General features: G+C 37.2%; 1 protein-coding gene across 1 annotated transcript in view; it reads right to left on the bottom strand.

Moving 5' to 3' along the window:
• The window catches only part of LOC131689055 (uncharacterized), a 31,114-nt gene extending 19,516 nt beyond the window's left edge, over window positions 1-11,598 (bottom strand). Inside the window, exons 1-2 of the mRNA XM_058973817.1 lie at window positions 9,678-11,598; window positions 9,511-9,603 (exon numbers count right to left, since the gene is read on the bottom strand). Of these exons, the coding sequence (XP_058829800.1) occupies window positions 9,511-9,603; window positions 9,678-10,898 (1,314 nt within the window). The 5' untranslated portion in view covers window positions 10,899-11,598. The remainder of the gene's footprint in view (window positions 1-9,510; window positions 9,604-9,677) is intronic.
• Window positions 11,599-23,741: the final 12,143 nt, after the last annotated feature.

Below are 23,741 nucleotides of genomic sequence, written 5' to 3'. Positions count from 1 at the left end.
GTTACGAAGGCAATTGAGGTTTCGATGAAATGCCGGAAGAGATGAGGAGCAGTAAGTGAGTTTTACAAGAGGGACTGAGACACTTACTACCACTGAAATGAAATCTGTAAGTAGCACTAATACATATATAATTTCAGGAACTGTACGGGATGGCGCTGGACCTGTGGCGTTCGACTGGCATAGTATATTCTCATTGGTTCGGTAGTCTTCTTGGCTGGTTTTGGTAGATGTGTGCAAGTGAATAGATCAATTCACTTGGGTGGGGGACATGTGGATCCTGCTAGTTGTCGTTGCTAGTCTTTTGACCTTTGGTATGAATCTAAATCAGGAAAGATTATTTAGCTCGACCAAGTACAGCAGCTTCTAGAAATGCTGAGTAGCCTTTTCGGGTCGGTGTCGTTGTGATCTGTTCAAGGCGAACCAGGTGGACATTCGGTTCGAGAAAACTTTATGGGGAATCACGAATAAGTATTACCCAAATTCTTTATGGGCAGGGATTCTTTTTGTGAAACTTTGAAATGTCTTCACCTGTCCAGTTAGTCAGAATAATGTAATGATGAGTATTTTTACCGCATTCATAAACAGTCGATTGATCCGTTTCAAACCAAGGACACAAAACGCGTTTAGAAAATTAGGAAGAGACGTAAGCGGATTTAATGCGCAATTCTCACTATTGTTTGTTTTGTTGTATTGGCTACCCTAATAAACATCTTATGATCCAAGAGCCTAACGACCTGTTCAGGGTATAATCCAAACAATATGTGGAATCGTTGGATTATATGGGTTAAAGTTCGTGTATAATTTTTTTTATTAGGGTACACCAAAATGTGCTGTTAAGGACATCCTGAACAGAGTCACAAGGTGGCAGCTAAAATGGCTGCCGTCGTTTCTGCTTCTTTTTATTTCATCTTCAAAATCAAAACATTGCATTGGCGTGCAAGACAAAATCGATTGAAACTTGAATGTCTTAGCTCAGATTGCTTAGAGATTGTATCACTGTATGTACGCATGTTAGCATAAGCAGATGAATAGATTCTCTTCACGGAATTTTGATTCGTTTGGGAAATTTGTACCTTTTTGTTTTTCAAAACAAATGAAACACGCGGTAAAAAATCAGCCAGCTGATTACTGAACGATACACTTGTGTGCATTCCATCTCCTACTGATATAGTACGCTCTAGCTGCACACAGATGTTGTAACGTAAGCCGAACATAACCGAACCTTTGTTGTGATTTTGGCATCGCTTCACCTTAAGTAAAATATGCAAAACGAAAAAATGGTTGCCACTGATATATGTCAACAGAGATATACTTACAGTACACGAATTGCGTTCCCACTAAGCAATTGCATGTACTTTCTATCTCTATGGCAAGCACAGAACACAGCAAGGAACCTAAGTAATTATAAGCATAAGCATTGGACGGTGATTGAACCATTGCACAATATTGTCTATACGTTTGCACTAATGTTATTGTTATGTATCAGTGTGCAATCGGGCTGTCTCAATAACCTATTTTTGCAACCTATGTGCTTTAAATGTACACCTATCGGCTCACCGTTGCACATGTCAGTGTGTGCAATGCTCTGTGCACATATAACTGTGCACCCGCCTTCCCAAGAGCGTTATGGCGGCTCAGAGTTTGTCCTTTCGTGTTGCTCAGGGATACATTCCTCCTATGCACATCCACACATAAGCACACATGCATATAGAATTTGATCATCCCTGTTCCAGTCAATATCCATATTTGTTACGATCCTCAATTTTCTCTATCATCAATATGCTGAGTAGCCAGACGGGAAAAGTTCCTTTAGGGTTTCACAAAAAGAATCTCTGCCCATAAAGGACATGAGAAATATTTATCCACGATTCCATATAAATATTTCTCGAAACGAATGTCGATCTGGTTCAACTTAAACAGACCGCATCGACCCGAAAGGGTTGCTTACCATTTCTAAGAGCCGTTGTTCTTGGTCGAGCTAAATGATCATAAAAAAAGTCCTGAATAATTGACTATTTCTTAGGTACCATTCCTGTACTCCTTGCCCGAACTAACCCGTACCCAAGGTCAAAGTCAATAACCAACAGGATCCACATATCCCTCCATCCAAGGGAAAAGATATATCCATTTGTAAGTAGAAGCACACGTATACCAACCAGCCATGAAGACATTCGAACCAATGAGAATGGACCATACCAGTCGAAGGTCACAGGCCTAGCGCCACCCCGTACAGTCCCTGAACTGTTTGAGCTGGAATAATAATGTATGTTAGTGCTACTTACAGATTACATTTCAGGGGTAGTGTCTCACTTCCTCTTTTAAAACTTACATATAGGATTTTCGATTGATGCGCACCGGTGTAGTGGAGTGCACTGGTTTTGCACTTTCTTGCAGAAGTGTCAATGGAACATACCCAGTTTTCTGCACTTCTGCTAGAAAGTGCAAAAATGGTGCAGTTCCAGTCAGCAAATCCGCCATTTTCTTTGGAACTCACGAGGCGTAAATATCAACTATCTGAAGAAAAAATGATATTATATGTCAATTCATACATATTCCCTAATTTTAAAATCAACAAAGGCATGAAACGGTAATGATGTGACCATCAAGAATACGTCAGACAGCCTTAATTGACCCCTTTCGACACAAGTTTAGCCTTACCAAGCCGTAACGTGGGTGGCTGCGTGAAAGCTGCCAAATCGGGGTTGAGAACATCTTGAAGCAACATCTGATGTTGCTCCAAATGTATATGATCCAAGACTGACTTGAATAGTTCCATTGAACATAGTTTTCATACCTTACATCATTAGACTCACTGTTCTCCATTCACCCACGATTTTGCACTAATTGTGTAATCCCGATTGAGCTTCATTGCATTGTAAATGCTACAATTTTGCCCCTTATTGTAGCATTTACAATGCAATGAAGCTCAATCGGGATTACACATTCTTATCACAATATGACAATTTTTTTTATAAAGGTATTCTGAAAATGCGTGCATGCGTTGAAAAGTTCTAACGCGGCTGCCACGAAATCTCAGAAACCAATTTATCCATAATTCTAAAAATATTCCTGACAGAAAATCCTATTTGCCAAGAAATATAGTGAGTGCATGAAATTGTTTTCAGCAAACTCACGCTAGAGCTCGCTACACCCAATTATGCGAAAAGACATGGTTCTTCTACCAGATTTAACGGGAAACATAATTTCCTCAATTATCGTACCGGGCCACTGTAATTGATCGCAATGGTAGTAAAATGCAATCCCAATGGGTCAGAAGAGCCCACCATATATTTATTAAAAATTAACAACTGTTCAAATCTTTTCAATAGTCCTTCACAAAATCAATATTTAAATTATAAGCGTAAAATATTCAGTCAGTCAATATAGAATGTCTGAAATAAAGTATCTATTTACTTAATCGGTCGTAGATTTTCATAAAAAACACTTTCTCCCAAAGTGTTCGACTAAAATTCCATAGGACCCCCGCAACAATTTATGTTCATGATACTTCTGAAAAATGCGGCAATGACCATATAGAGTAATTACACCAATTATGGATATACTATGTCCGTCATAATAATGTTTTCAATTTGTTAGTAGTTATTATTTTTTCATTATTTTCAATAGGAACACAATTTCCGAAATACATATGGTGGGATATTGAATTTGTGAACTTCTGAATCAATAGTAGACTATGAAAAAAATATTTCATGCATGCTTATGTAACACAATAATTTCATAGACTAGCTAGCATGGACTTAAGTTGCCGGTGAACTATATAAGGAGCAACATAGAAGTTGCCTGGCTCGCCCTAATCAGTCCTAGTTCTGAACCTTGAAAGAGACAACAGGCCGTCGTCGCGGGCTACATAGGCCGTGTGTCGGGCAATCTTAGCTTAACACTCTAAACATAAAAGACAATCGCGCGCCTCGATGGCCCGCCGCAGCAGAAGATGTAACGTCAATCTACTTCTATCACTAGATAACACCTCGTGAAAACAACCACTTATTAACAGAAGTAAGCGGATAAATCCAGATCCCAAAACCTTCTAACAACAAATTACGTGCCCGATACCCGAAGACCAAGAAGAAGCTTTCCATTCCCACCCCAGAACGTCAATACCAAGCGATGGGAATTAAGCAGGTCACTTCCGGAATCGCAACGGGTGATGAGAGCAGCCGCGAACCCACAAACAGTAACACAAATAACCAACATCTTACATGTAACGAATAAGAACTTACATGTAACGATACGTTTATTTTCCCCTGGAGCTAGATACTCTTAAAAGATGATCTATGCCGTAATGGAACATGCTTTTAGATCCCATCAAAACATCTCTTCAATTGACTTTCAATACCAAGTAGAGGCGCATTCCCAATCATCTATATTGATTGATGGCCTAAATAAAATATATGTTACAAAATGAAAAAGCTTCTATGTTTATCCCAAAATGATATCCAAAAACAAATTTGTCACACAAGTCGTGTCTAATAAAAATGACTTTTTGTTTGACAATTATTACTTCTAAAAAACCAATAGCTATGTTGTTGTCATCTTCTATTTCATCAGTGCTTTTATGGTCGTTATCGTAGCTCAGAATAATATAACGGAGGAGGATAACTCCAAACCTTTAACACATTCCCTCTGATGCAAATATTAATCAAAAAATCGCTGTGCAGCAGAGTTCCATTAGTCGCCTTAATCTCAAAAATATTTCATATACCAGAGTCACAAACAACTGGTTAAATTAATTCCAATGGTTAATAAAATTATAGAAACTCATACTTCATTACAAATTTCCAACAGATTTACAGAGTTGCTAAAATGTAAAAAATAAAATCGACAATCAAAATTCAAATTATCAACCGCCTTACATCAGTTGCATCGTTTTTCCTTATTCCAAAAGTCACCCCCATTAGTCACTTTTCATATTCCCTTAGTCTCTTAATGTGACAAAATTTGTCACCTTGGTGACATCTCTCACTTTAAGTGAGATGACTTGAAAATTTCCGATCACCTTAGTCACGTGAGATTTGTGTCACCTCACCGAAAGTGACCGTCAGAATAACCCCCATAGATTAAGCCCTTAAGCCCCACTTACCCTCGAAAATATTCTGCTTTCAATTTGTTCACAACAAATGGATGCTGTAGTTGAATGAATTCGAATTTTAGCAAACGGTGTGCTTTTTGTTTTCGATTTTTTAGCATTCTCCGTTCAACTTTAAACTCCGCAAGAGCGATCTCTTCCCATAAGATCGAGTTGAGAGTTGAGACTGTGGGAGATGACGAATCCCCCCAAACGACCACACCGAGATACTATACTGATTATTATACTGATCTGAGCAAGGGAGGAAGGAGTCGTTTTCAATCGCCAGCGCATATAGACGGGCGAAAAATCAAATACATAAATCAACACTCTCTTAGTTGCCAACCCGCACCACTTCCCTAAACCAGTCATCACACTCAAGATCAAGAATCGACCAGCCCTGATGTTCTCTACTCAAATAAATGAAACCAGAAACACACATCCACCAACCAGCTATGAATACACCCATACCATCGAGTTTGGATTATGCCAGTCGAAGGCCACAGACCTCGTACACCACCGAACCATCAACAAATAACGTTTATAAATTTGACCATTACATTTCATTTAAGTGCTAACAGTTACAAGAATTAGGTCTGGAACTGAAGTTATTGCAATTCTGATAGAAGTCTGATTGAATTTTGATAGAGCGGTACTGCCAGGGGCAGTTTACGATTATGACTAAGCATTAAATTTTTATCTAGGGTAAAGTGTCTATTTTCATCATATTAGAGAGGGAGCCTCACTATTTCATTTAATACTCGGACGAGAAACGATGGAATGCGTTAAATTGGCATCAACGGCTGCTTTGCTATGTTGTTAAGAACAAATATGATAACACAAATGCCATGAAAATGATTAAATGCTCGTGTTAGAGCCCAACGAAAACACGAATCGAATTGTAAGTTGTCGTCCTACCATTCGACATAATGCGTTGAACAAAGATGGCTCTAACCAGCGGCTTCAGATTGGTAGGGTGATAACAGGAACATGGCAAAAATAGGCTCATTGCCCTATCTTTGTTATTTTGTATTACTGAAAACTTATAAAACCTATCAATTTAGATAGACTACGTTTTTCTGGAATATTTACTATTGTAAACATTCTAGAATCTAGAAGAATTCACGCGTGTTTTTTTGAGTAGGGCCAAAAAGCATGCTGTCAAAATTCACTTTGGGAGAAAATTTCGGACAAACCGTAACTCGCCGAGAATGGATGTTAACATTTTATGAAAGAGAAAAGTTTTCTCTTTCGTCTGTTGCTGTGATTCATAATCGGCGATTAATGGTTTGTCCAGAATTTCCTCTCAAAGTGAATTTTGACGACATGCTTATTTTCCCTTCTCAAAAACACGCGACAATTGTATTGGTTCCTGGAAGGTAACTAATGAGCAGCTTCTAGCACTGCGAAGGTAACCGCTATCTTCATGAACGCAAGTCAGCCTTGGGCCGATGATAGGAGGAGTAATGGCTGAATGGTCCATGCAGACCCCAAAAACGCCATAGAAGAGGATCAGGGTGTGGGTTGGGGTAGGGTTAAAGAATTATTTATGCTTGACGAATAATTGCGTTACAGAATGTGATGAAAAGGTAAATTGTTGGCTGTTCAAAAACAAAAATAATATGTGGCTACATAAGGTTTGATATTAAGGTTTTTGTGATTATGTGATGTCAATTAATAGGTGCTGTATAATTTACCAGTTGTTTTATCAAATTTGCGAGATCGTGAGCGTAGGTACGCGTGGATGATCACGAAGGGCTCAAGCGTTTGTATGTTCACGTATTTGTAGTGTGTGCCGGCACGTATGTGACTTCGCATGCAAAATAGGATACTTAATTTTCCTTGCGCGGCTCAGGATCTAGAAGAGAGTGTGTTCCCGCCATCATTATAATTCTCGGTCATGTCATGTCGTGTTGTCTAGTGATATCAGCGTTATTTTTGATTGGTTCTAGGACCGAGGGTAGAGACTTTAGTATGTGAGCGATAGATGATTACGCGAACACGGGCATTTGTGGGTTCACCTTTGAGATCGCGTTTGTAAACTGCTAGACGGTTTACTCTACAATCGGGATGTTATATTGTTTGGGGGATCGCGAGCGTAGGTATGCGTAGATGATCCCGAAGGGTTGCTAAAGATCAACTGGTATTTTGTCGTCCACGGGAGTCTTGACATGAAACACTTCAAGTTTAAAGAGTCCTAAAACGGGGATCATCGTCAAACCCTGGGTACCTCTAGAAAGAGCTTGGCTCTAATTTCATTTTTTACATTATTTTGACCATGGCTAAGTAAGCAATAAAGGTCGCCAAGTTAAGTACTAAACTAGGTCACATTGTAGTTTAATTAAATCAAGTAGTCGTGCTCAAAGGTTCTATGCGATATTATCACTGTAATATAGCTTTAGTGGACAAGCTTCTGGACCACGTCAAGGCACACTATCATGCCGAGGGCTGTTTCTTGGTCCCACCAATTTCAAGGAAAAATAGTTCTAGAATTCAATATGCACTAGGAAAAATAGGAATGTAATAATTAAGGTTCAACTAAGAATACCTTAAGAAGCGGCAATCTTTGAAAATACAAAAGCAGTAGTATTGGTACAAGTATTGGTTGATCTTCAAGAAGATTGTGTTCAGGGTTGCGGACAAAGATCTGCTTCATACGTTTTCAAAGATGACAGCTTTTTGAGGCTTTCTCATTTGAACAATTGCATCCATTTGATGATGGAAAGATTAAACTGAAATAATTATTGAAAATGATATTCCAAACAAGAAGTTGAATGGAAAATGCGACAATTAGTGACACAGAAGCGAAAAAGAGGTAGGTGTTTCGTTGAAACTGCTTGCGTGACATAATTTATGGATGGGGCGGGCATAGCGTAGTTGGTAAATAGATTGCCTTATACGCCAGCTCACTTGGGCCTGATTCCCAATCCCACACATAGGATTAGATCTATCAAAAAAAAAATTAACTCGCCAAAGTGGCGGATGATCGTAGAGTTAAAACCTCTAAAATCGAAAAAAATATGAATGTTCATTGATCTAAATATAATGTTTAAGATGGAATTCGTTCTTGACCAGATTTTGGTTACAGCATCTGTCCCAACATGTCGATGGCACGTTAATCTGCTCCGTGTTCGGGAACTATGGACTGCGCTGAGGTGGACCAATGTAATAACACTGCGGGGAAATCATAACGAGCACAACAAAATAAACGTTCAGGCTAATCCGGAAGCAACGAATATAAATTGAATATAGTCATTTTCGGAAATGTGAAAGAAAATCACTGACACTGTAGTATAGTTCGCAAATAGTAAAATTTAACAGCGTAATATCCAGGATTAAATTCCAATGAAATCTAGTGTAATTCACTCGTATACAAACCTCCCTTTGCATTTCGTCACTAGACGCAACGAATAAGCCACCATCCACAATAAACCTGAGATGGAACAGGGTCTGGATACGTCCCCAATATGTTATTGATTTGTAGTATGCATTTCAACAAATAACAGCATGCTGAGTTGGGAAGAGCGTGCTAATGTGGCGGAAATAGTGGTGAGAATAACATGACCGACTTGATGACCGAGAATAGTGGTGAGAGTAGCAAGCTTTGATATACTCACTGAGAACTGTCAAACAAATAATTTTTTCAATGAGTGTGCGAAATAAAACTTCCGTTTTGAAATGACACCAGCAAATAGCAACTTTCCACTAGCCGGCGCTATAATCGACCAGCAAATGCGATATGGGCCTTTCGTGCAAGCTTGGATGCAATGGTCATTCAAGCATGCAAAACTATATGGGATGGCGATTCAGGATTTTTTTTCGTTTAAATGTTGACAAAGGTTTTCGGGAAGTACGTTTTAGGTCTGTTTTTTTGTGATATAAGGCGAGTATTACGATAGAGGCCTGTAAAACACGACTCGAAAAATAAAATATCGATTTTAGACAGCTCTGCCATGTTTGACGCACAAGTAATATAATATTCTATTTATTTCAACATGTTATGTGTTGAGCCTAGTAATATAATATTCTATTTATTTCAACATGTTATGTGTTGAGTCAAACAGTGGTAAGTAGTTGAGCAGTGCTGTAACCTACACGCTGAACCACCACATCAGGGTATCTTTTTTGGAATCTCATTCGAAACAGCTGGGCATGCAGATGTATCAAATAAAAACTAATAATTAAATGGAATTAATCGAAAGTGTTTAGATTAGCTAAAGTATGTTAAACGAACGTGTTTAAGGTTGAATAGAGAATGAGCATTCTTTTTCGATTTTCGCCAATTCTCTGTTCAACCTTAATCCATCCCAGAAACAAGACAACCAATAGACATCAGAGATAATGATTCGGCGCGAGCCCCTAAAAATAGCTGAAACAGCTGTGGCGCGACGATCATTACTACGAGTACTCCGCCGAAGACCTACCTGCTGTGCTTGCGATAGCCTCAGTAACTGTTCCTGCTGAGCAGCCGACAGCATGTTGGCATGGTTCGACAGGTTCCAGTTGTTTGTAAGTGCCTGTAATTTTGCCAGAGAAAACGAAACGTTAGTTCCAAAGCTTACGGAGGAGCCTTTAGGGGGTGCGAGACTACCTGAACTGCTGCCGAGATGTTTGGCATTTGAGCGTTGTTTTTCTGCAAATTCTGTTGCTGCTGCTGCAGGGCTTGGTACATGTTATTGGTAGCCTTCCGAACCTGTGGTTGTTGCTGTTTTGCCATAGGGTTCATCATATTGTTAGGCTGTTTAGGTGGAGGTTGTGCCGGTTGTCTCGTCCAATGGACGGTATTGTTCGATTTTGGTCCGGATAAAAGCTGAGAATCCACAACCTTACTTGGCCAGTAATCCTCAAATTCCGTCCCCGGTGGGAAGTAACCTTTGATATCGGTTAAACTAATGACCGCCACCGAATCACTGGCAAACAGCTCATTCCTAATACCCTGTACTTTACAGCAAAACTTAAGATAAGACAGATCCCAACCCGACAGGTAATCGGCTTTTAACTTAAGATTATCAGTCTCTCCCTCGAAGTAAAACAGCGGCACCATCTTCTGATGATCTCTGACCGTGTAAGGAACTACGGATTCTTTGTTGATGCGAATAAAGCCACACTTGTCGTTCGGTGTGCTGCAACCCATCAACAGTTTCTTGTAGCAAACGTCCAGGAACTGGTAAAACTTGTAGGCATCCGATAACCGCACAACCAAGTCTTTGAGCGTAAACATTTCCCTCCCAAACTGAAAGTCACAATGCTTGGTGTTAATTTCATTGAACAGTTTACTTTCTGCCTCTGTGATGTAGTACGACCGGACACAGGTGCAACTATAGATATCCTGATGAAGATAGTTCAGATATTTGTTGAGCAGTTTCATTTCTACCATACGCACAGCGCAGTACCGTTCCGATTGTCGGAATATATACGGAATGTGAATTTTGCCGGGAAATGTTTCCCAGCCAAAATGTCCCTTCTGACTTTCCTCGTCGCATGGTTTCTTTTCACCATTTGCATCATCAGTCTTTCCAGTGTTACCATTAGCCTGTGCATTTGCAGCTCCAACCGGGGCGATTGTCGTAGCACCTATTGTCTGGGGTACGGGCTGACCCGGCTTTCGGGTTAGGTAGTTTAAAATGTTTGTCTGACCAGTGGTACCATTGCCAGTTACTCCCGGCAACTGACCGGTCAATGGCCTTCCCACCTGCGTATTCAAGGCCGCCCTCGCCGTTTGTTGTTTATGTGCTTCCATCATTTTTGCAGCCAATTCGTTGATTTCTGCATCATCGTGTCGTTCCTGCTTTACTGCCACGGGAACAGACATTTTTGCCTTCTTTATTAGCTTTCACTTTCACCCACAACCATGCAAAACCGGGAAATCTCTTTTTTTGTTACCCACTCACTACACCTTGCGAAATCCGATTTATTATATGCACAAAACTATTAAACGCATTGCTCTTAATTGTTCATCCAACAATATCACTAAAGAATAACAAACCGTCTAATCCATTCCGGTTGCTTCAATATTGAACCATTTCCAAACATGTATCCATTATTTGTCAAGAATGGTAGACCATACCGTAAAATTTCTTCACCAAATTTTCGGTGTCAACTTCCAGCAGAATAAATAGAGCAGCACTCAACTGCTTTTGTTGCACCACACTTATCGAGCACCTCGCCAATAGTCTCGCATCCGACGAAGCCACTCTATATTTACGTTCGCGCGTATCCTTGAGTAATTAGCCACGCGAAATTATAAATGTATAATTACTACGATCTCCCGTACCGTCACTCCCGACACTAAACAAGCGGAAATGCAATTTGTCGCGAGCGCGATACACGACAACAGATGATCAGAAATAGAAAAAGGGTACTGGATTTCGAGGCACACCGTTCCAGAGAAATTATTTTGCTTTCCTGCGAGCAAAACTGTCGAATCGCGTGGAACGTCCACTATACAACGGGCTTTGCCTCTGCACTCGTGTACACCAGTATTTTGTATGAACGACCAATACGAGCATGGCAACACCGAAACCCCCAGAGCAGCCAGCCAGCGGTTTTACGATGTAGTCTCGCACCTCCACAGGAGCCTGAAATTTATTCACATACATACACCACTAGCCGCTGCTCCGAAGCGCCCTCATTTTTCTTTATAGCTGCTTTTTGCTTTCAACTCCACCACCGCCTGCTGCTGTTGCTAGGCGAGAGAGACTAGTCTCTTGCCCACATCGACAATATACCTACTTGCTTATGTGCTAGTGTGTATGTGGTTTTGCTTTGGATGTACATGCATTGGGACCAATCAGTGTACAGCACGTTGTGTTAAATAACAAAACTCTACGCAATCATCCAAACACGGTCACACGACTTGGGGACCGACTCAGCACAGACAAGAGCGAGAGAGAGAGAGCGTCATCATAACCGCCGCCGACGTCGTCGTCATGCCATCCGAAAAAAGCAAGTGAGAAACAGGCACCTCACCATGGCCGAGAGACTACACCTTGATTAAGCTACATATCTCATAAATTATTCATACAATCTTTTCCTTTTTCTTACGGGAGTTTTTTGTGTAGTTGTTGGCTCTCGTTCGCCGTGGGATTTCGGTTTTCATCGCTTCACGGTTGAATTGAGTTGAATTTTTCGAAGCCTCGCTGGAAGCGGGTTTCTATGGAACGGGTTTCTCTCTTGGTACATATTTGGCGCCCCCTGTCTTTGTACACGTTTTATAGCTTTTTCTGGTATATACCACAATGCAGAAAAGTTCAATTCGCTTGGTTTGAAAAAAGTTATTAAACGTGGATTACAATAAATGTTGAGCTTTATTATTGAATTTATTGGGTGATGATAAGCCATAATTACAATATCAAACAAATCGGCTTGCTCACAATAGGTGTTGTACTAAAAATCTACCTAACGAACACATCAGTCTCAGCCAAGGTCATCAAACACTTTATTAAAATTAAATAAAAATTATTTTAAAAAAATGCTTATTATTGGAGTACATTTTAGTGCTGAATTGAATCCACCATGTGGAATAAAATTTCATAAAGAAGGACACTCAATTTAGGAACTTTAATAGTAAAGCGAAGTAAAATAAATGTTTGCATCTTTGAAAAAAATTTCAACGTTACACAGCACATCTTTGGATTAAATAATTTTGACGATTAATCCTCCTAGAATGAATTATGCAGAATTTATCTTTCAAGCCTATTAAGTTCGAGAAGTCTTCAGTAAAGTTTCCGAAAATGTTATTACAAACAAGTTTACTAGAAACATGAATGCCTCATCTACTAAATACATAAAAATATACCCGTTTTTATCAGCCCTCTTATTTGTGGTGAATGTTAGGCTTATAAAATGAGGACATTGACAAAATCGGGACTTTTTTTATTTTTCATAAACCAAAGCTCTTAAAATATTCTTCTTTAGTCCTTAGATACAGCCACATAATGCTTTCTGATTATTTAGTTTATATTTCCCTTAAGGGGGTCTGGCAGTGCAAAATTTACAAAAGACCAATTTTTTTATTTTTGCATATTTTGGAACTCTAAGATAAGAAAAATGTGCTCTTGAAAGGATTTACTCGAATTCAACTTGGTTCGTGTGCTAGAGCCCATCAAACTACCTACTATTAATTTTCAAACAAAATCGGTTCAAAAGGCTAAAAAAGGGGGTTAGACAAAATTGGGGGCTGATAAAATCAGTTCTTCACTGAATTGGACTATATATAAAAAAGATAATCTATGATACAAGTTATTCTGATACCACTGTATACAATAAATCTTTTCTGCTGTTTGTAAACAATAAAATCCATATTTTATCCAGAGAACTGGATTTTAGAAAGTTTCGTAAATATCGTTTTATATCTCGATATGCTGCATACAAGCATTCTCGGCAATTTTGCTGAAGATACCAAGCATTTTACTATTTATTTGAAGAGTCAATTCTGCATAAATACATTTAGAAGTATTAATCACACTTATTCTACCGGAAGATGCGCTGTTTCATGTTGGAAAACTTTTTCAAAGTTTTCAAACTTTCAAAGTTGATGGTTTGGAAATTATTGGATCTTAACCGTAAAAAAGTTCTCGAACATTCATTCTACTTTAAACGTGCACATTATTTGACGTTATTGACATAGGTAGTATAAAAGAAAGGTAGATAGGTTTGAAGTTTGAAAGCTGTTCTACAGTGATTTTTGTTTTGTTTGCAGACTGGAATGATACCTGATGGACTCTTTTTGTTTTAAATTTCAAAATAAACGAAAGCCGTCGGTTTCTCCCTAGAAAGTTTATCTGCCTATAGTAACGCATTTAGTTTTGAAATATACACCCAACCATCCAAATGGATGAAATGTCGAACGAATTAAATATTTGTTTGGTTGCCCCATCTCAATTAATCGGGTACCCAACCTGATTCGGACCCCTACATATTTCGGAACCTTTTCATACATTTGCCTCATTTACTGCAAAGTTCCTATAAATGCGTTTGGTTTGATGCAGGCAATTACATTCATTGGGTTATTTTTAGTCTTTAGATCGCTGGCTCATCACTAATTGCGTTAAATTTGTCAAAATTCATAGTCGTAAAGATGTTACTATTCTTAGTTCCACGATTACCAAAAGGAACCAGTAGTACACAATACGAACCGTATGATTTCCATGCAAATACGCATGACTCTAATGAGAATTTTGCATTATAACTGGTATAATGCATATAAAGTGATATTGGTCTGGTATAAAATAAGATATCGAAAAATAGTTTTAGCATGACTCCGCACTAATACATATGTAAAGAACACTTTCAACCGAGGTGTATACAGGTGTACACATTTTTTTCTATGTGTGCATCAGCTGTCACTTTTTCGGGCAAACAAGAAGAAAACAGAAGCACGTGGTCCCATACTTCATTCTGATTGGTTAGTGATGTAAACATTTGCTCTTTTGCGATCCCGGACGCCATACTTATTTTTACCACGTGCTTACAAGCTTCGTTTCGATTGGTCGGTTTGTTGATTATGTGCTTCGCGGTTCTGGGCCGCCATGACTAATTTCACTAGCAACAAACCAACACACTCAAACTTGACGAATGTGAACACCTATACTATAACGCATCTCGACTTTCAACCACTCCGCAAGTTCGTTAGCTGGGAGTTCGCTAGTTGGGCTGCTCGTTAGTTGGGTGTTCGCTAGTTGGGGCATGCCCGCAAGTTCGTTAGTTGGGAGTTCGCTAGTTGGGCTGCTCGTTAGTTGGGTGTTCGCTAGTTGGGGCATGCCCCAACTAAAAGATACTCTTATGTCAAAACTGAAAGTCAAAAACTGACTGACGTTTGAAAGTCGTCGATTTCAAGGGGCTTGTTGGTTGATTTCTGTGGGTATCAAAAAAGCATACTTTGAAATTTAATGAAACTTAATGTTTTAATTCATATTCCGGAATGTTTTTACAGAAATAAATGTGTCAGATGTTGCGCTTCCTCCATTCAGCATTAATTAGTTTGTGTCGCTGAGAGGATAGTTTACTAACTTTTGGAGGTCATTTCTGATGTATTCAATCACATTATTCAATGATTTTTTAGCTAGTGGAACGTAGTATGCTTGCGCTTTATTACCTTTTTTCCGACGGTGCATCCTTTCCCTGCTTTATGTGAAAGAATTTATCAAAAAAAAGTAATCAATGGCAAAAAGAACACCAATGACATACTTTGTCACAAAAATCAACTTTAAACTGGAAGGAAACAGTCAACTTTCGTGAACCGTAAAATATTTATGTTTGTTTTTTATTGAAAGAAAACAAACAATCAGCGTTTCCCTCGGGTAATTTTTGCCAGCTGTCAGTTGCCCCAATTAACCGAAACGATTCGCTAATACGGGCGCAGTCGTGACCCAACTAACGAATTTGCGCTGTATTTCTTGCCCCACGCTCTTAAATTATTTGAGATTGTCGATGGAGGTCAATATAATCAAAGCATCTGCGATTGGCCATCAATGATCCAAATCTGTCAAACGACGCAATTAGAGGTCCATTTCAACTTTTACTATGGTTTAAACTGGGGTACAAATGTACCCCACGTCATCTCTGGGGCCGTTTTTAGTCATTTATTCAATTATTTTAATGTAATTTTGAAGTAGAAAAAAAATCGTTCTGGATTACGCTGAATTTTACTTTTCTATTTTCTATTTTTTTTGTTTTAAAAATAATGGCTTGCATGTATAAGTTGTGCACAGTAACTGCTGTAACAGTGCATTACTTATCAGAAAAAAAAATTTCATTTCAATTTCCACCCCATTTCGTGATATTTTCCAATACTCGATTTTTCTATTTTCATTCTTCCAAATAATTGCTATTTTTCACAAATATCGAAATTTCATTTTATTCCATTATTAAAACTATTCTTTCTACTTTTAGAATCATTTGATTTTTTCAAATCGGTTGAAAACTCGCAGTTATAGTAATTTTTGTGAAAAAAGTCAAAACCGTGATTTTCTCGCTTCTTGTATTGCTCAAGTCAATTTATGTACCATTGATTGGCTAAATTCCGTACTTTCACCTACAAAGCTGTTTTCGGAATTAAAAAAATAAAAAAAAACAAAGAAAATGATATACAGGGTGTTTGGTTCATGGTTAGGGGCCATGCATAAATGACGTAGCATTTTGGGGGGTAGGGAGGGTATGCCAAATTTGTGACGAAGTGAGACGAGGGGGAGGGTAGGGTCAGAAGTTGTGCGACGTAGCATTAAGTTTAAAACCCATTGTTTAGAGAAAACAATTTAATGATCATCCATTCCCAAGAGAAATAAATTTAAATTCAAACAAGTTACTTTTGATGCGGTTTTTCATGAGGTAAATTTTACGATTCGCGGAATTGCAAGTTCGCGAAAATACAAAAAGATTTTGTATGCGAATTTAACTAGCTACATTAGGTAGCTAATGTTGCTAATTAGTAGACTTAGTTTGAAAGCTGAATTAAATTTTCACTTCGGATTCAACCAAACAAAATTTAGTAATTTAGATGAACGTATGCTTCTTACAATCATTGGCGGCTGCACGATTGTGAACTGAGAGAACTTCTCTTCATGCTCCCTTTGACTTATAAAATTCAAAACAAAACTATCAACACTATATTTGTCATGAAATGGGCTTATTTTACACGCAATTTGCTGTTATAATGAAAATGTTGATAAAAGTCGTCAAACATTTTGAAAGGACATGTAGGTATTTAAAATAATTGAAAAACATATGTAATTTTTTTCATCTCCCGGGCGCTTTGCATGGGATGAGGGGGAGGGGGTAGGTAAATGCTACGTTATTTACGAGGGGGAGGTTAGAATTTTGTGACCAAATGCTACGTGGGGGAGGGAGGGGTCAAAAATCGCCGAAAAAAAAGCTACGTCATTTGTGTACGGCCCCTTAAGAACCTCTCGAGGGATGATTGACTGTCATATTTGGAGAAAAAAATCGATCTACACATACCATGAAATCTGAACCGTTACTAAGTTATTGAAATTTTTGTGTTAAAAACTTAATTGTCTTAAAATAGCTGTAACTCAAAAAACATACTTTGTATTTCAAATCTTTTAGATCCATTGGATAGGTGGGAAAATTTTCCACTGAAAAATATCCTCAAATGTTTCAGCTAATGAGGTTAAGTAATCTTTTCACAGTAATTTATTTAAAATTAAACAATTTTGATCGATTTTTCGTTCACTTCGCGAAAATCTTAATAGTTAACATCACTATTTTAATAATTCAAATTGTTAGTCTTGAAAAGTTGTATAATTTGTTTTTGACATGATACACTTATCTTGTCTTGTTTTCATGTGTTTGGGTTATTGAACTTGGATATTTTTATCTCATATTCACTAATACTAGCTCTTATTGAAAAAGTATGGCACTTATTGTACCTTTTCTTATTTTTATTCGAAAGCCAAGAAAATTTTGCAGAGAAAAATGTATTAATACCTTTCAGTTAAGTGAATTTAGTATTCTTTTAGAAGTTAGTTAGTTTAAAGTTAGTGTTATTATTAGCATTTTCGTCATTTTCTTAAAATAGTAAATAATAAACTTCACCATTATTATCATGGAATTAATGCATCTCAGCAAGTTCTACAATTCTTCCTTTGACTCCATTCAATTATCTCTTTTAGTTTCGAAGCAAAATCATTTTTATCTTCTCGTTTCATATGCAAAAACAACGATTTCGAACCCACTGCATTTGTGATGAGGCCATCCTGTGTTAACTATTAAATTGCAGCGAAATGAAAAGAGATAGGGATAAAGTGTCAAATAATAAGTTGTAGAGAATATTAAGGGGCACCAAATGAACATTAGTGACGATAAATTTAGTTGATTATTAATTAGAATAGTTACAAAAATCACCAAAAAAACGCAAATTTTGAGTTATTTTACTAGCAAAAAGTCATGTAGTACAGTTAACTAAAAGATATCTGTACATACATCGAAAGGAAATTTTCTCAGCTTTCCAATGAAGCTCTGATAATAGCGATATAAAGCATATTTTTTAGATTAGAGTCTTTTAAGAACTTGCAAGTCAATTACAGGAAAAGTTTAGAAGTCAAATTACAAGGAAACGAGAAGAGATAGGAATATTATGTTGAGCACAAATTATGAATCGTTCTCAAACCCAACTTTTGGATACTAGATATTACTATAATCATAATTCATTATTTTGAGAAAATCAACAAAAACCTCATCAAAAGCACTAACTTTTAACTACTTTACAACTAAAGGGTAATTAAAACTAATTATCTGAAAGATATGAGAACATTATTCAATAGAAAATTTTCTCACCTTTCCAATGGCACTAAAATATTTAAAATACGAAGTATACTTTTTGAGTTAGAGGTGTTTTAAGATAAACAAGTTTTTTACACAAAAAGTTCAATAACTCTGTAACGGTTGAGGTTTGATGGTATGTGTAGAACGATTTTTTGCTCCAAATATGACAGTAAATAACCCCTCGAGAGATTCTTACTCATGAACCAAACACCCTGTATTATTCTTTTTTTTGTTTGCATTTTTACTGCGAGCATTGCGATCAAACGCGTGGGGTACATTTATACCCCAGGGCTAGAACGTTTTGTAAACAAACTTATTTAACTACATATTCACCCTTCAGAGTACCTATTGCAAAAGATTTAGAAATCAGCGAACAAAAGTTTGTTTTCAAAATCTAAATTAATCCTCTTGAAAAAATTACATTAGCAAATATATTGCCGGGGAGAGTGAAAATAGACACAACATCCTACTCGTGTTTACGCGGAATGAAAAGTTGAATAAAATACTTTCCTCTTCAACCTATCATTTGAGTCAACGCACTGTACAGAGATAATAAACCATCGACCCGAAAGCTTACAGTGAAAATGGCTACATGATGGGTTCAAAATAGGTGTAAAACCCTAGCTGTTTTATTTCCTACGATTACAAAAAATCGAACGAGGTTATTTCCTATGCTATTATGGATTTCTCAATCGTTCGTTCTGCGCCGTATAGAAATCGAAAAACATAAATTTCAATATATGCCGAATATCACGAGATGACTTGTTTCAGTTTGTCCCACTCAATATAGGGGAAAGTATAAAAAGAAGGACATCTTAAAGTTAAATTAAAAATTCTACTCATCCATTAATGCATTGCTTGCAAATTGCATTGAGGTCATATTACATCAATATAGTTAATGTAATATAATTCGAGGTCATATTACATCAATTTAGTAACTCTTACTGATAAAATTTCAAACAGAAACATGTGTATGTTTATAAGCCTAAAGTACAGTAGGATTCCGTTTTTGGCAACAATAATTTTTTTTTTCAGTTGCCAAAACTGGAACCGTGCCAAAAATGGAACCATACCTTAAAAGCTTTTATTTTCGATTTGTGACTTCATAAATGTTACAAGAACATTAATTATACAAGAATATGTGAAATGAAATGAAATAATACAAAAAAATCAGCAAATTTAATTTTATTCGCTATGCTCGCCTCCATAAAATATAGTAAATATGACTCCTATGTTTGGAAATAAAGTCAAAAATGATATCCATTATTACAACAAAATGTGTATTGAGCATTTTTTTAAAGGTTTACTAAGAACAAAAACAATGTTGCCAAAAATGGAACCCATTTGTTGCAAAAACGGAACTTTTTTGTTGCCAAAAATGGAGCATGCCAAAAACGGAATCTTACTGTATTTGATACTAACGGTGTTTTTCAGATGTATTTTGAATCTTGTAGTAATGTAATGTTACCTTTACAGTTTTATTGAATTTTGCAGAAACGCAGCGTCTATCGTGCCTACAGTGTCCGTCTTTACCCACTTTCCCCTAAATAGTTTATGAACTAAACGACAAATAAGCTTTGTTACTTCAACAATCAGTTTTAAAGCTATGAGTAAATGCATTAATCTATTTGAACTACTGATCAAATAACGTTGTTACTAATCGCATTACATAAATTGTTTTTTATAATGAAACATTTCTTGAACCAGCGCCAGTGACATATCATCCGAGCGGAAAACTTCACACAACTTTCCTCTTCAAAGTTATGAATGCATATAGGGTTACTGCTCCCTAATTCATCTTAGCTCCTTTATTCATCTCACCCATTTGAACACGTTAGTTAGAGCAGTATCTGCTATCTCTATTCAACGCATTAGCTTAAATGGTAGGATGAATAAGGGTACGTTGTACTCGACTTTTCGCTTCGCTCAAACGGGAGCATTTTACATTTTACAGGCAAATTTTTTAACTGTACTTCTTCTTAGGTACGTAGCAAAGATGATGATACCTATTTAAGCGCAATCCAGTCACTATAAGTCGAGTTATCAATTGAATAATGTGACATACTGACTAATGAGATGAATAAGGGCACGTCCACCCTATATGACTAGCAAACACATATAAATGCCAACTCCCGGACACAAGATGGCAACCGTTGTTCAACGAACGGTCGTAGATCATGTTTTTCTTCGAAATTTCATCGCCCCGCTTCATATGCCCTTGCAAACCATGCGCGTTTCAAACACCCCCTCGATAATCATGCCGGGCATCATTGCGGTCCTGTGCACTCACGCTGCCGTCTGCTATTGCTGATGTTAGTTTTCATTCAGACACAAAGCGAAAGCCAACAAGAGCGAGAGGAAACCCGTTTAATACCAACTCTTAAATATTTTCAGGGACCTACAGCGAGACTATGGCAGAGTTTTACCGTCATGTTATTTATGGGTTTCCATTTTTTTTTTACTAATGGAATTCATTGTATGTGTACAAAAATAAATAGATTTTACAAAAAAATGAGTTCTGTTGTACAGTAAATTCTAAACAAAGATAGTTTGAATGAAACTATATACAAATTATTAAAAGACTTATCTAATCGCATACACATAAATTATAAAATCTGTTTCTCACACTGTACGGAAGGTCCCCGAATATATGATAATGTTCAAAGCAAACACCCATACTTTTAATATTTTTTCTCCACCCTCTACACCAACCTATCATTAAGGCATTAAATTTTGTATTCTGGTGATTTCTCTTTTCTTACTTTATTTCCTTTCGCTGCTGATGTTGTTTATGGTTACAACCGTACCTAAATATAAAGTGCGAGACTTGTGCTCGTGTTTGGAGCTCGTAAATGCTCGTGCCAGTATCATCGACATCGTGTCGCGTCGTGTTTTGTATAGATTGCTGTCGGGGTGTGCTTTGTTCAGTTGTACATGTAGGTTTGGAATAATATGGCAGGCAGGGTCGTAACGACACCAACTAATGAATTTTTCGAGACCCATCGTGCGAGACTAAGTTGCTTTGCTAGATCTGCTGTAACTGAGTGTTTGTTTTGGGTACAATGATAGAAATGACCCCTTTTAAGTCTAGCGTTTGATTTTCCATTTTTTCGATGTAATTGAAATTATCAATTTGTTACAAAAACAACTATCAAAAATTTGGATTCTATTTATACGTTTAGAATGGATACTAACTAACGATATTAAAGTATTTGAACCAGTCTAGTCTAGACAGAAAACAGCAAACAGAAGAATCACATTAAACAGAAGAAAAACACCATTTTAACAATGCTCTGACAACAAGCATGCCTTCATGATAATAGTAAAGTGACCAGATGTTTCCAGGATGAATGCGGGACGCGCTCAAGAAACCTATTAAAGATGCACTTTTCCCAAATATTTACACAACTTGTGTAAGACTTAGAAAATTTTCGTAAGTATGGCTCATTACACAAGTCGAAAGGGACCATGACAATCAAATTAAATTTGCACGTTCCTCATGAAGATTAGTGATTTGGCGTTATGAGTGTTCTGTAAAATATGAATGTACAATATGGACATTGTCGAATAAAAATAAGCATTTTGGTAAATACGGGACACTCCGAGACGTCTTACCGTGTGGTGCAGTACCTTGAAATCTGGGACTGTCCAGTCTAATCCGGGACGTCTGGTCAGTTTATAGTAAAGCAACTGTATACTGCGGAGAATTTTCAAAATCGTCACCAACATTAAGTCAACAAAAAATTATTCAGCGCCTAAAAAACGAGACTACTCTCACAAGATGAATGTCGTCGATAATAAACTTACCATGCGGATATATGCCGTTGATAAAAAGATAGATTACCAACGGTCTTTGATTTTTCTTGGTACCATTATTCGTAGGTTTTGTTCGGCCATCTTGTTTATCAGCAACTACAACTCTTGGTTTAAGTACATTTTACTCAAAACAAAAATAACAACCTAGTATGGCTAATAACTGGGATCTCTGATTTGAGCACAAACCACACTTTTAGAAAAAATGAAAATACATTTGACGTAAACTGCGACGAATTTTTCTGACTATTGAATGAATTTTTTCATGTTTTTACATGAGAAATAAAATATTGTGTTTATTTTGATGTAGAACTCGGTTGAATGGAAATGGAGAAAGGCTATGTAATCACTGGAAAAATCGATCACACACAATTTTCTCAGAGATGGCTGAACCGATTTTCACAAACTTAGTTTCATCTGAAAGATATAACGCTCCCACAAGCTGAAATTGAATTTTTTAGTTGATCCGACTTCCGGTTCCGGGGTTACGAGATGAAGAGTGCGGTCACATAGCAAATTCCCATATAAACTGGTTCAACCGTGATGTCCAAATGACGTAAAACATATTAAAATGGGTTCAGCATTACTCCTGTTCAGTGGTGCAAATTTTCATTTTCATATGCCAACTTTCAGTTCAATCAAACCCAACCATGATTCAAATTCAAAGCCTCCCTCAATCATTCACTTTCAAGTTGGTGGGATTTTCATAACTGAATCGTGCGTCTTCATTTCAAATTGATGCTTTTTCATTCACCAACCAAAACTGTCATCTGCTCTGTAGAGTCCAGATTAGGTTAAATGTCGTCATGTTTTGCGTTTTCAAGCTTACATGGACAGTAAGAACTATGTTCAGAGTAGTTTTGCTTGAAAAACCTAGTCAATACCCCAGTAAAGATATATTCACAGGGTCAATGAAATTGAAAATGAATGGAAAATGATTGAGCAGGTCGGCTGTTTGAATGAATAATGGAAACGAACAACTGCGAATTGAACATAGTAGGGCATGAGTTGAGAATTTTTCCTCCTTCAAGTTCAAAACAAACTGTTGAAAATTTGCAGCTCTGCTCCTGTTTGTGACTCTGGATCATAGGCGTGCGCAGCCTTTTTCATTAGGGGGGCTAACGGCTTAAAAACATTCAATTATGTTAAGCCTGTACAGTGGTCCCCCCATAGTACAATAATACAAAAATACAAAAAAAAAATCAGCAAAATCGTGTTTTTATCTCGCAATTATAAGATTATGGATATATGTTTTATTGTTTCAAACTTAATTTTGCCAATAATGAACTGATTTTTTAGTATATAGATGAATTCATAAGGTGGTTCGTTATTTACCGACAAGTTAAATAATATTGATAATTGATTGCTCGGCAGAATTTTTTTGTCGAGTTGTAGTTATCAATATTAGTATTTTTATCAGACAACGATACTAATAGCTGTGTATTGCACGATAATTATCGGGTTTTTGTGAATATGGAGTGCAGATAGATGAGTATGTTTGTATATGTATTCGAACGATTTAACTAAAAACTTTGAATTTGGCTTTAACTAACTTTTC

This window comes from Topomyia yanbarensis, chromosome 3, assembly GCF_030247195.1.
Source record: "Topomyia yanbarensis strain Yona2022 chromosome 3, ASM3024719v1, whole genome shotgun sequence".
Taxonomy (NCBI): Eukaryota; Metazoa; Arthropoda; class Insecta; order Diptera; family Culicidae; genus Topomyia; species Topomyia yanbarensis.
The sequence above is the reverse complement of the archived record's forward strand: the minus strand, read 5'-3'. Positions and strand labels throughout refer to the sequence as shown.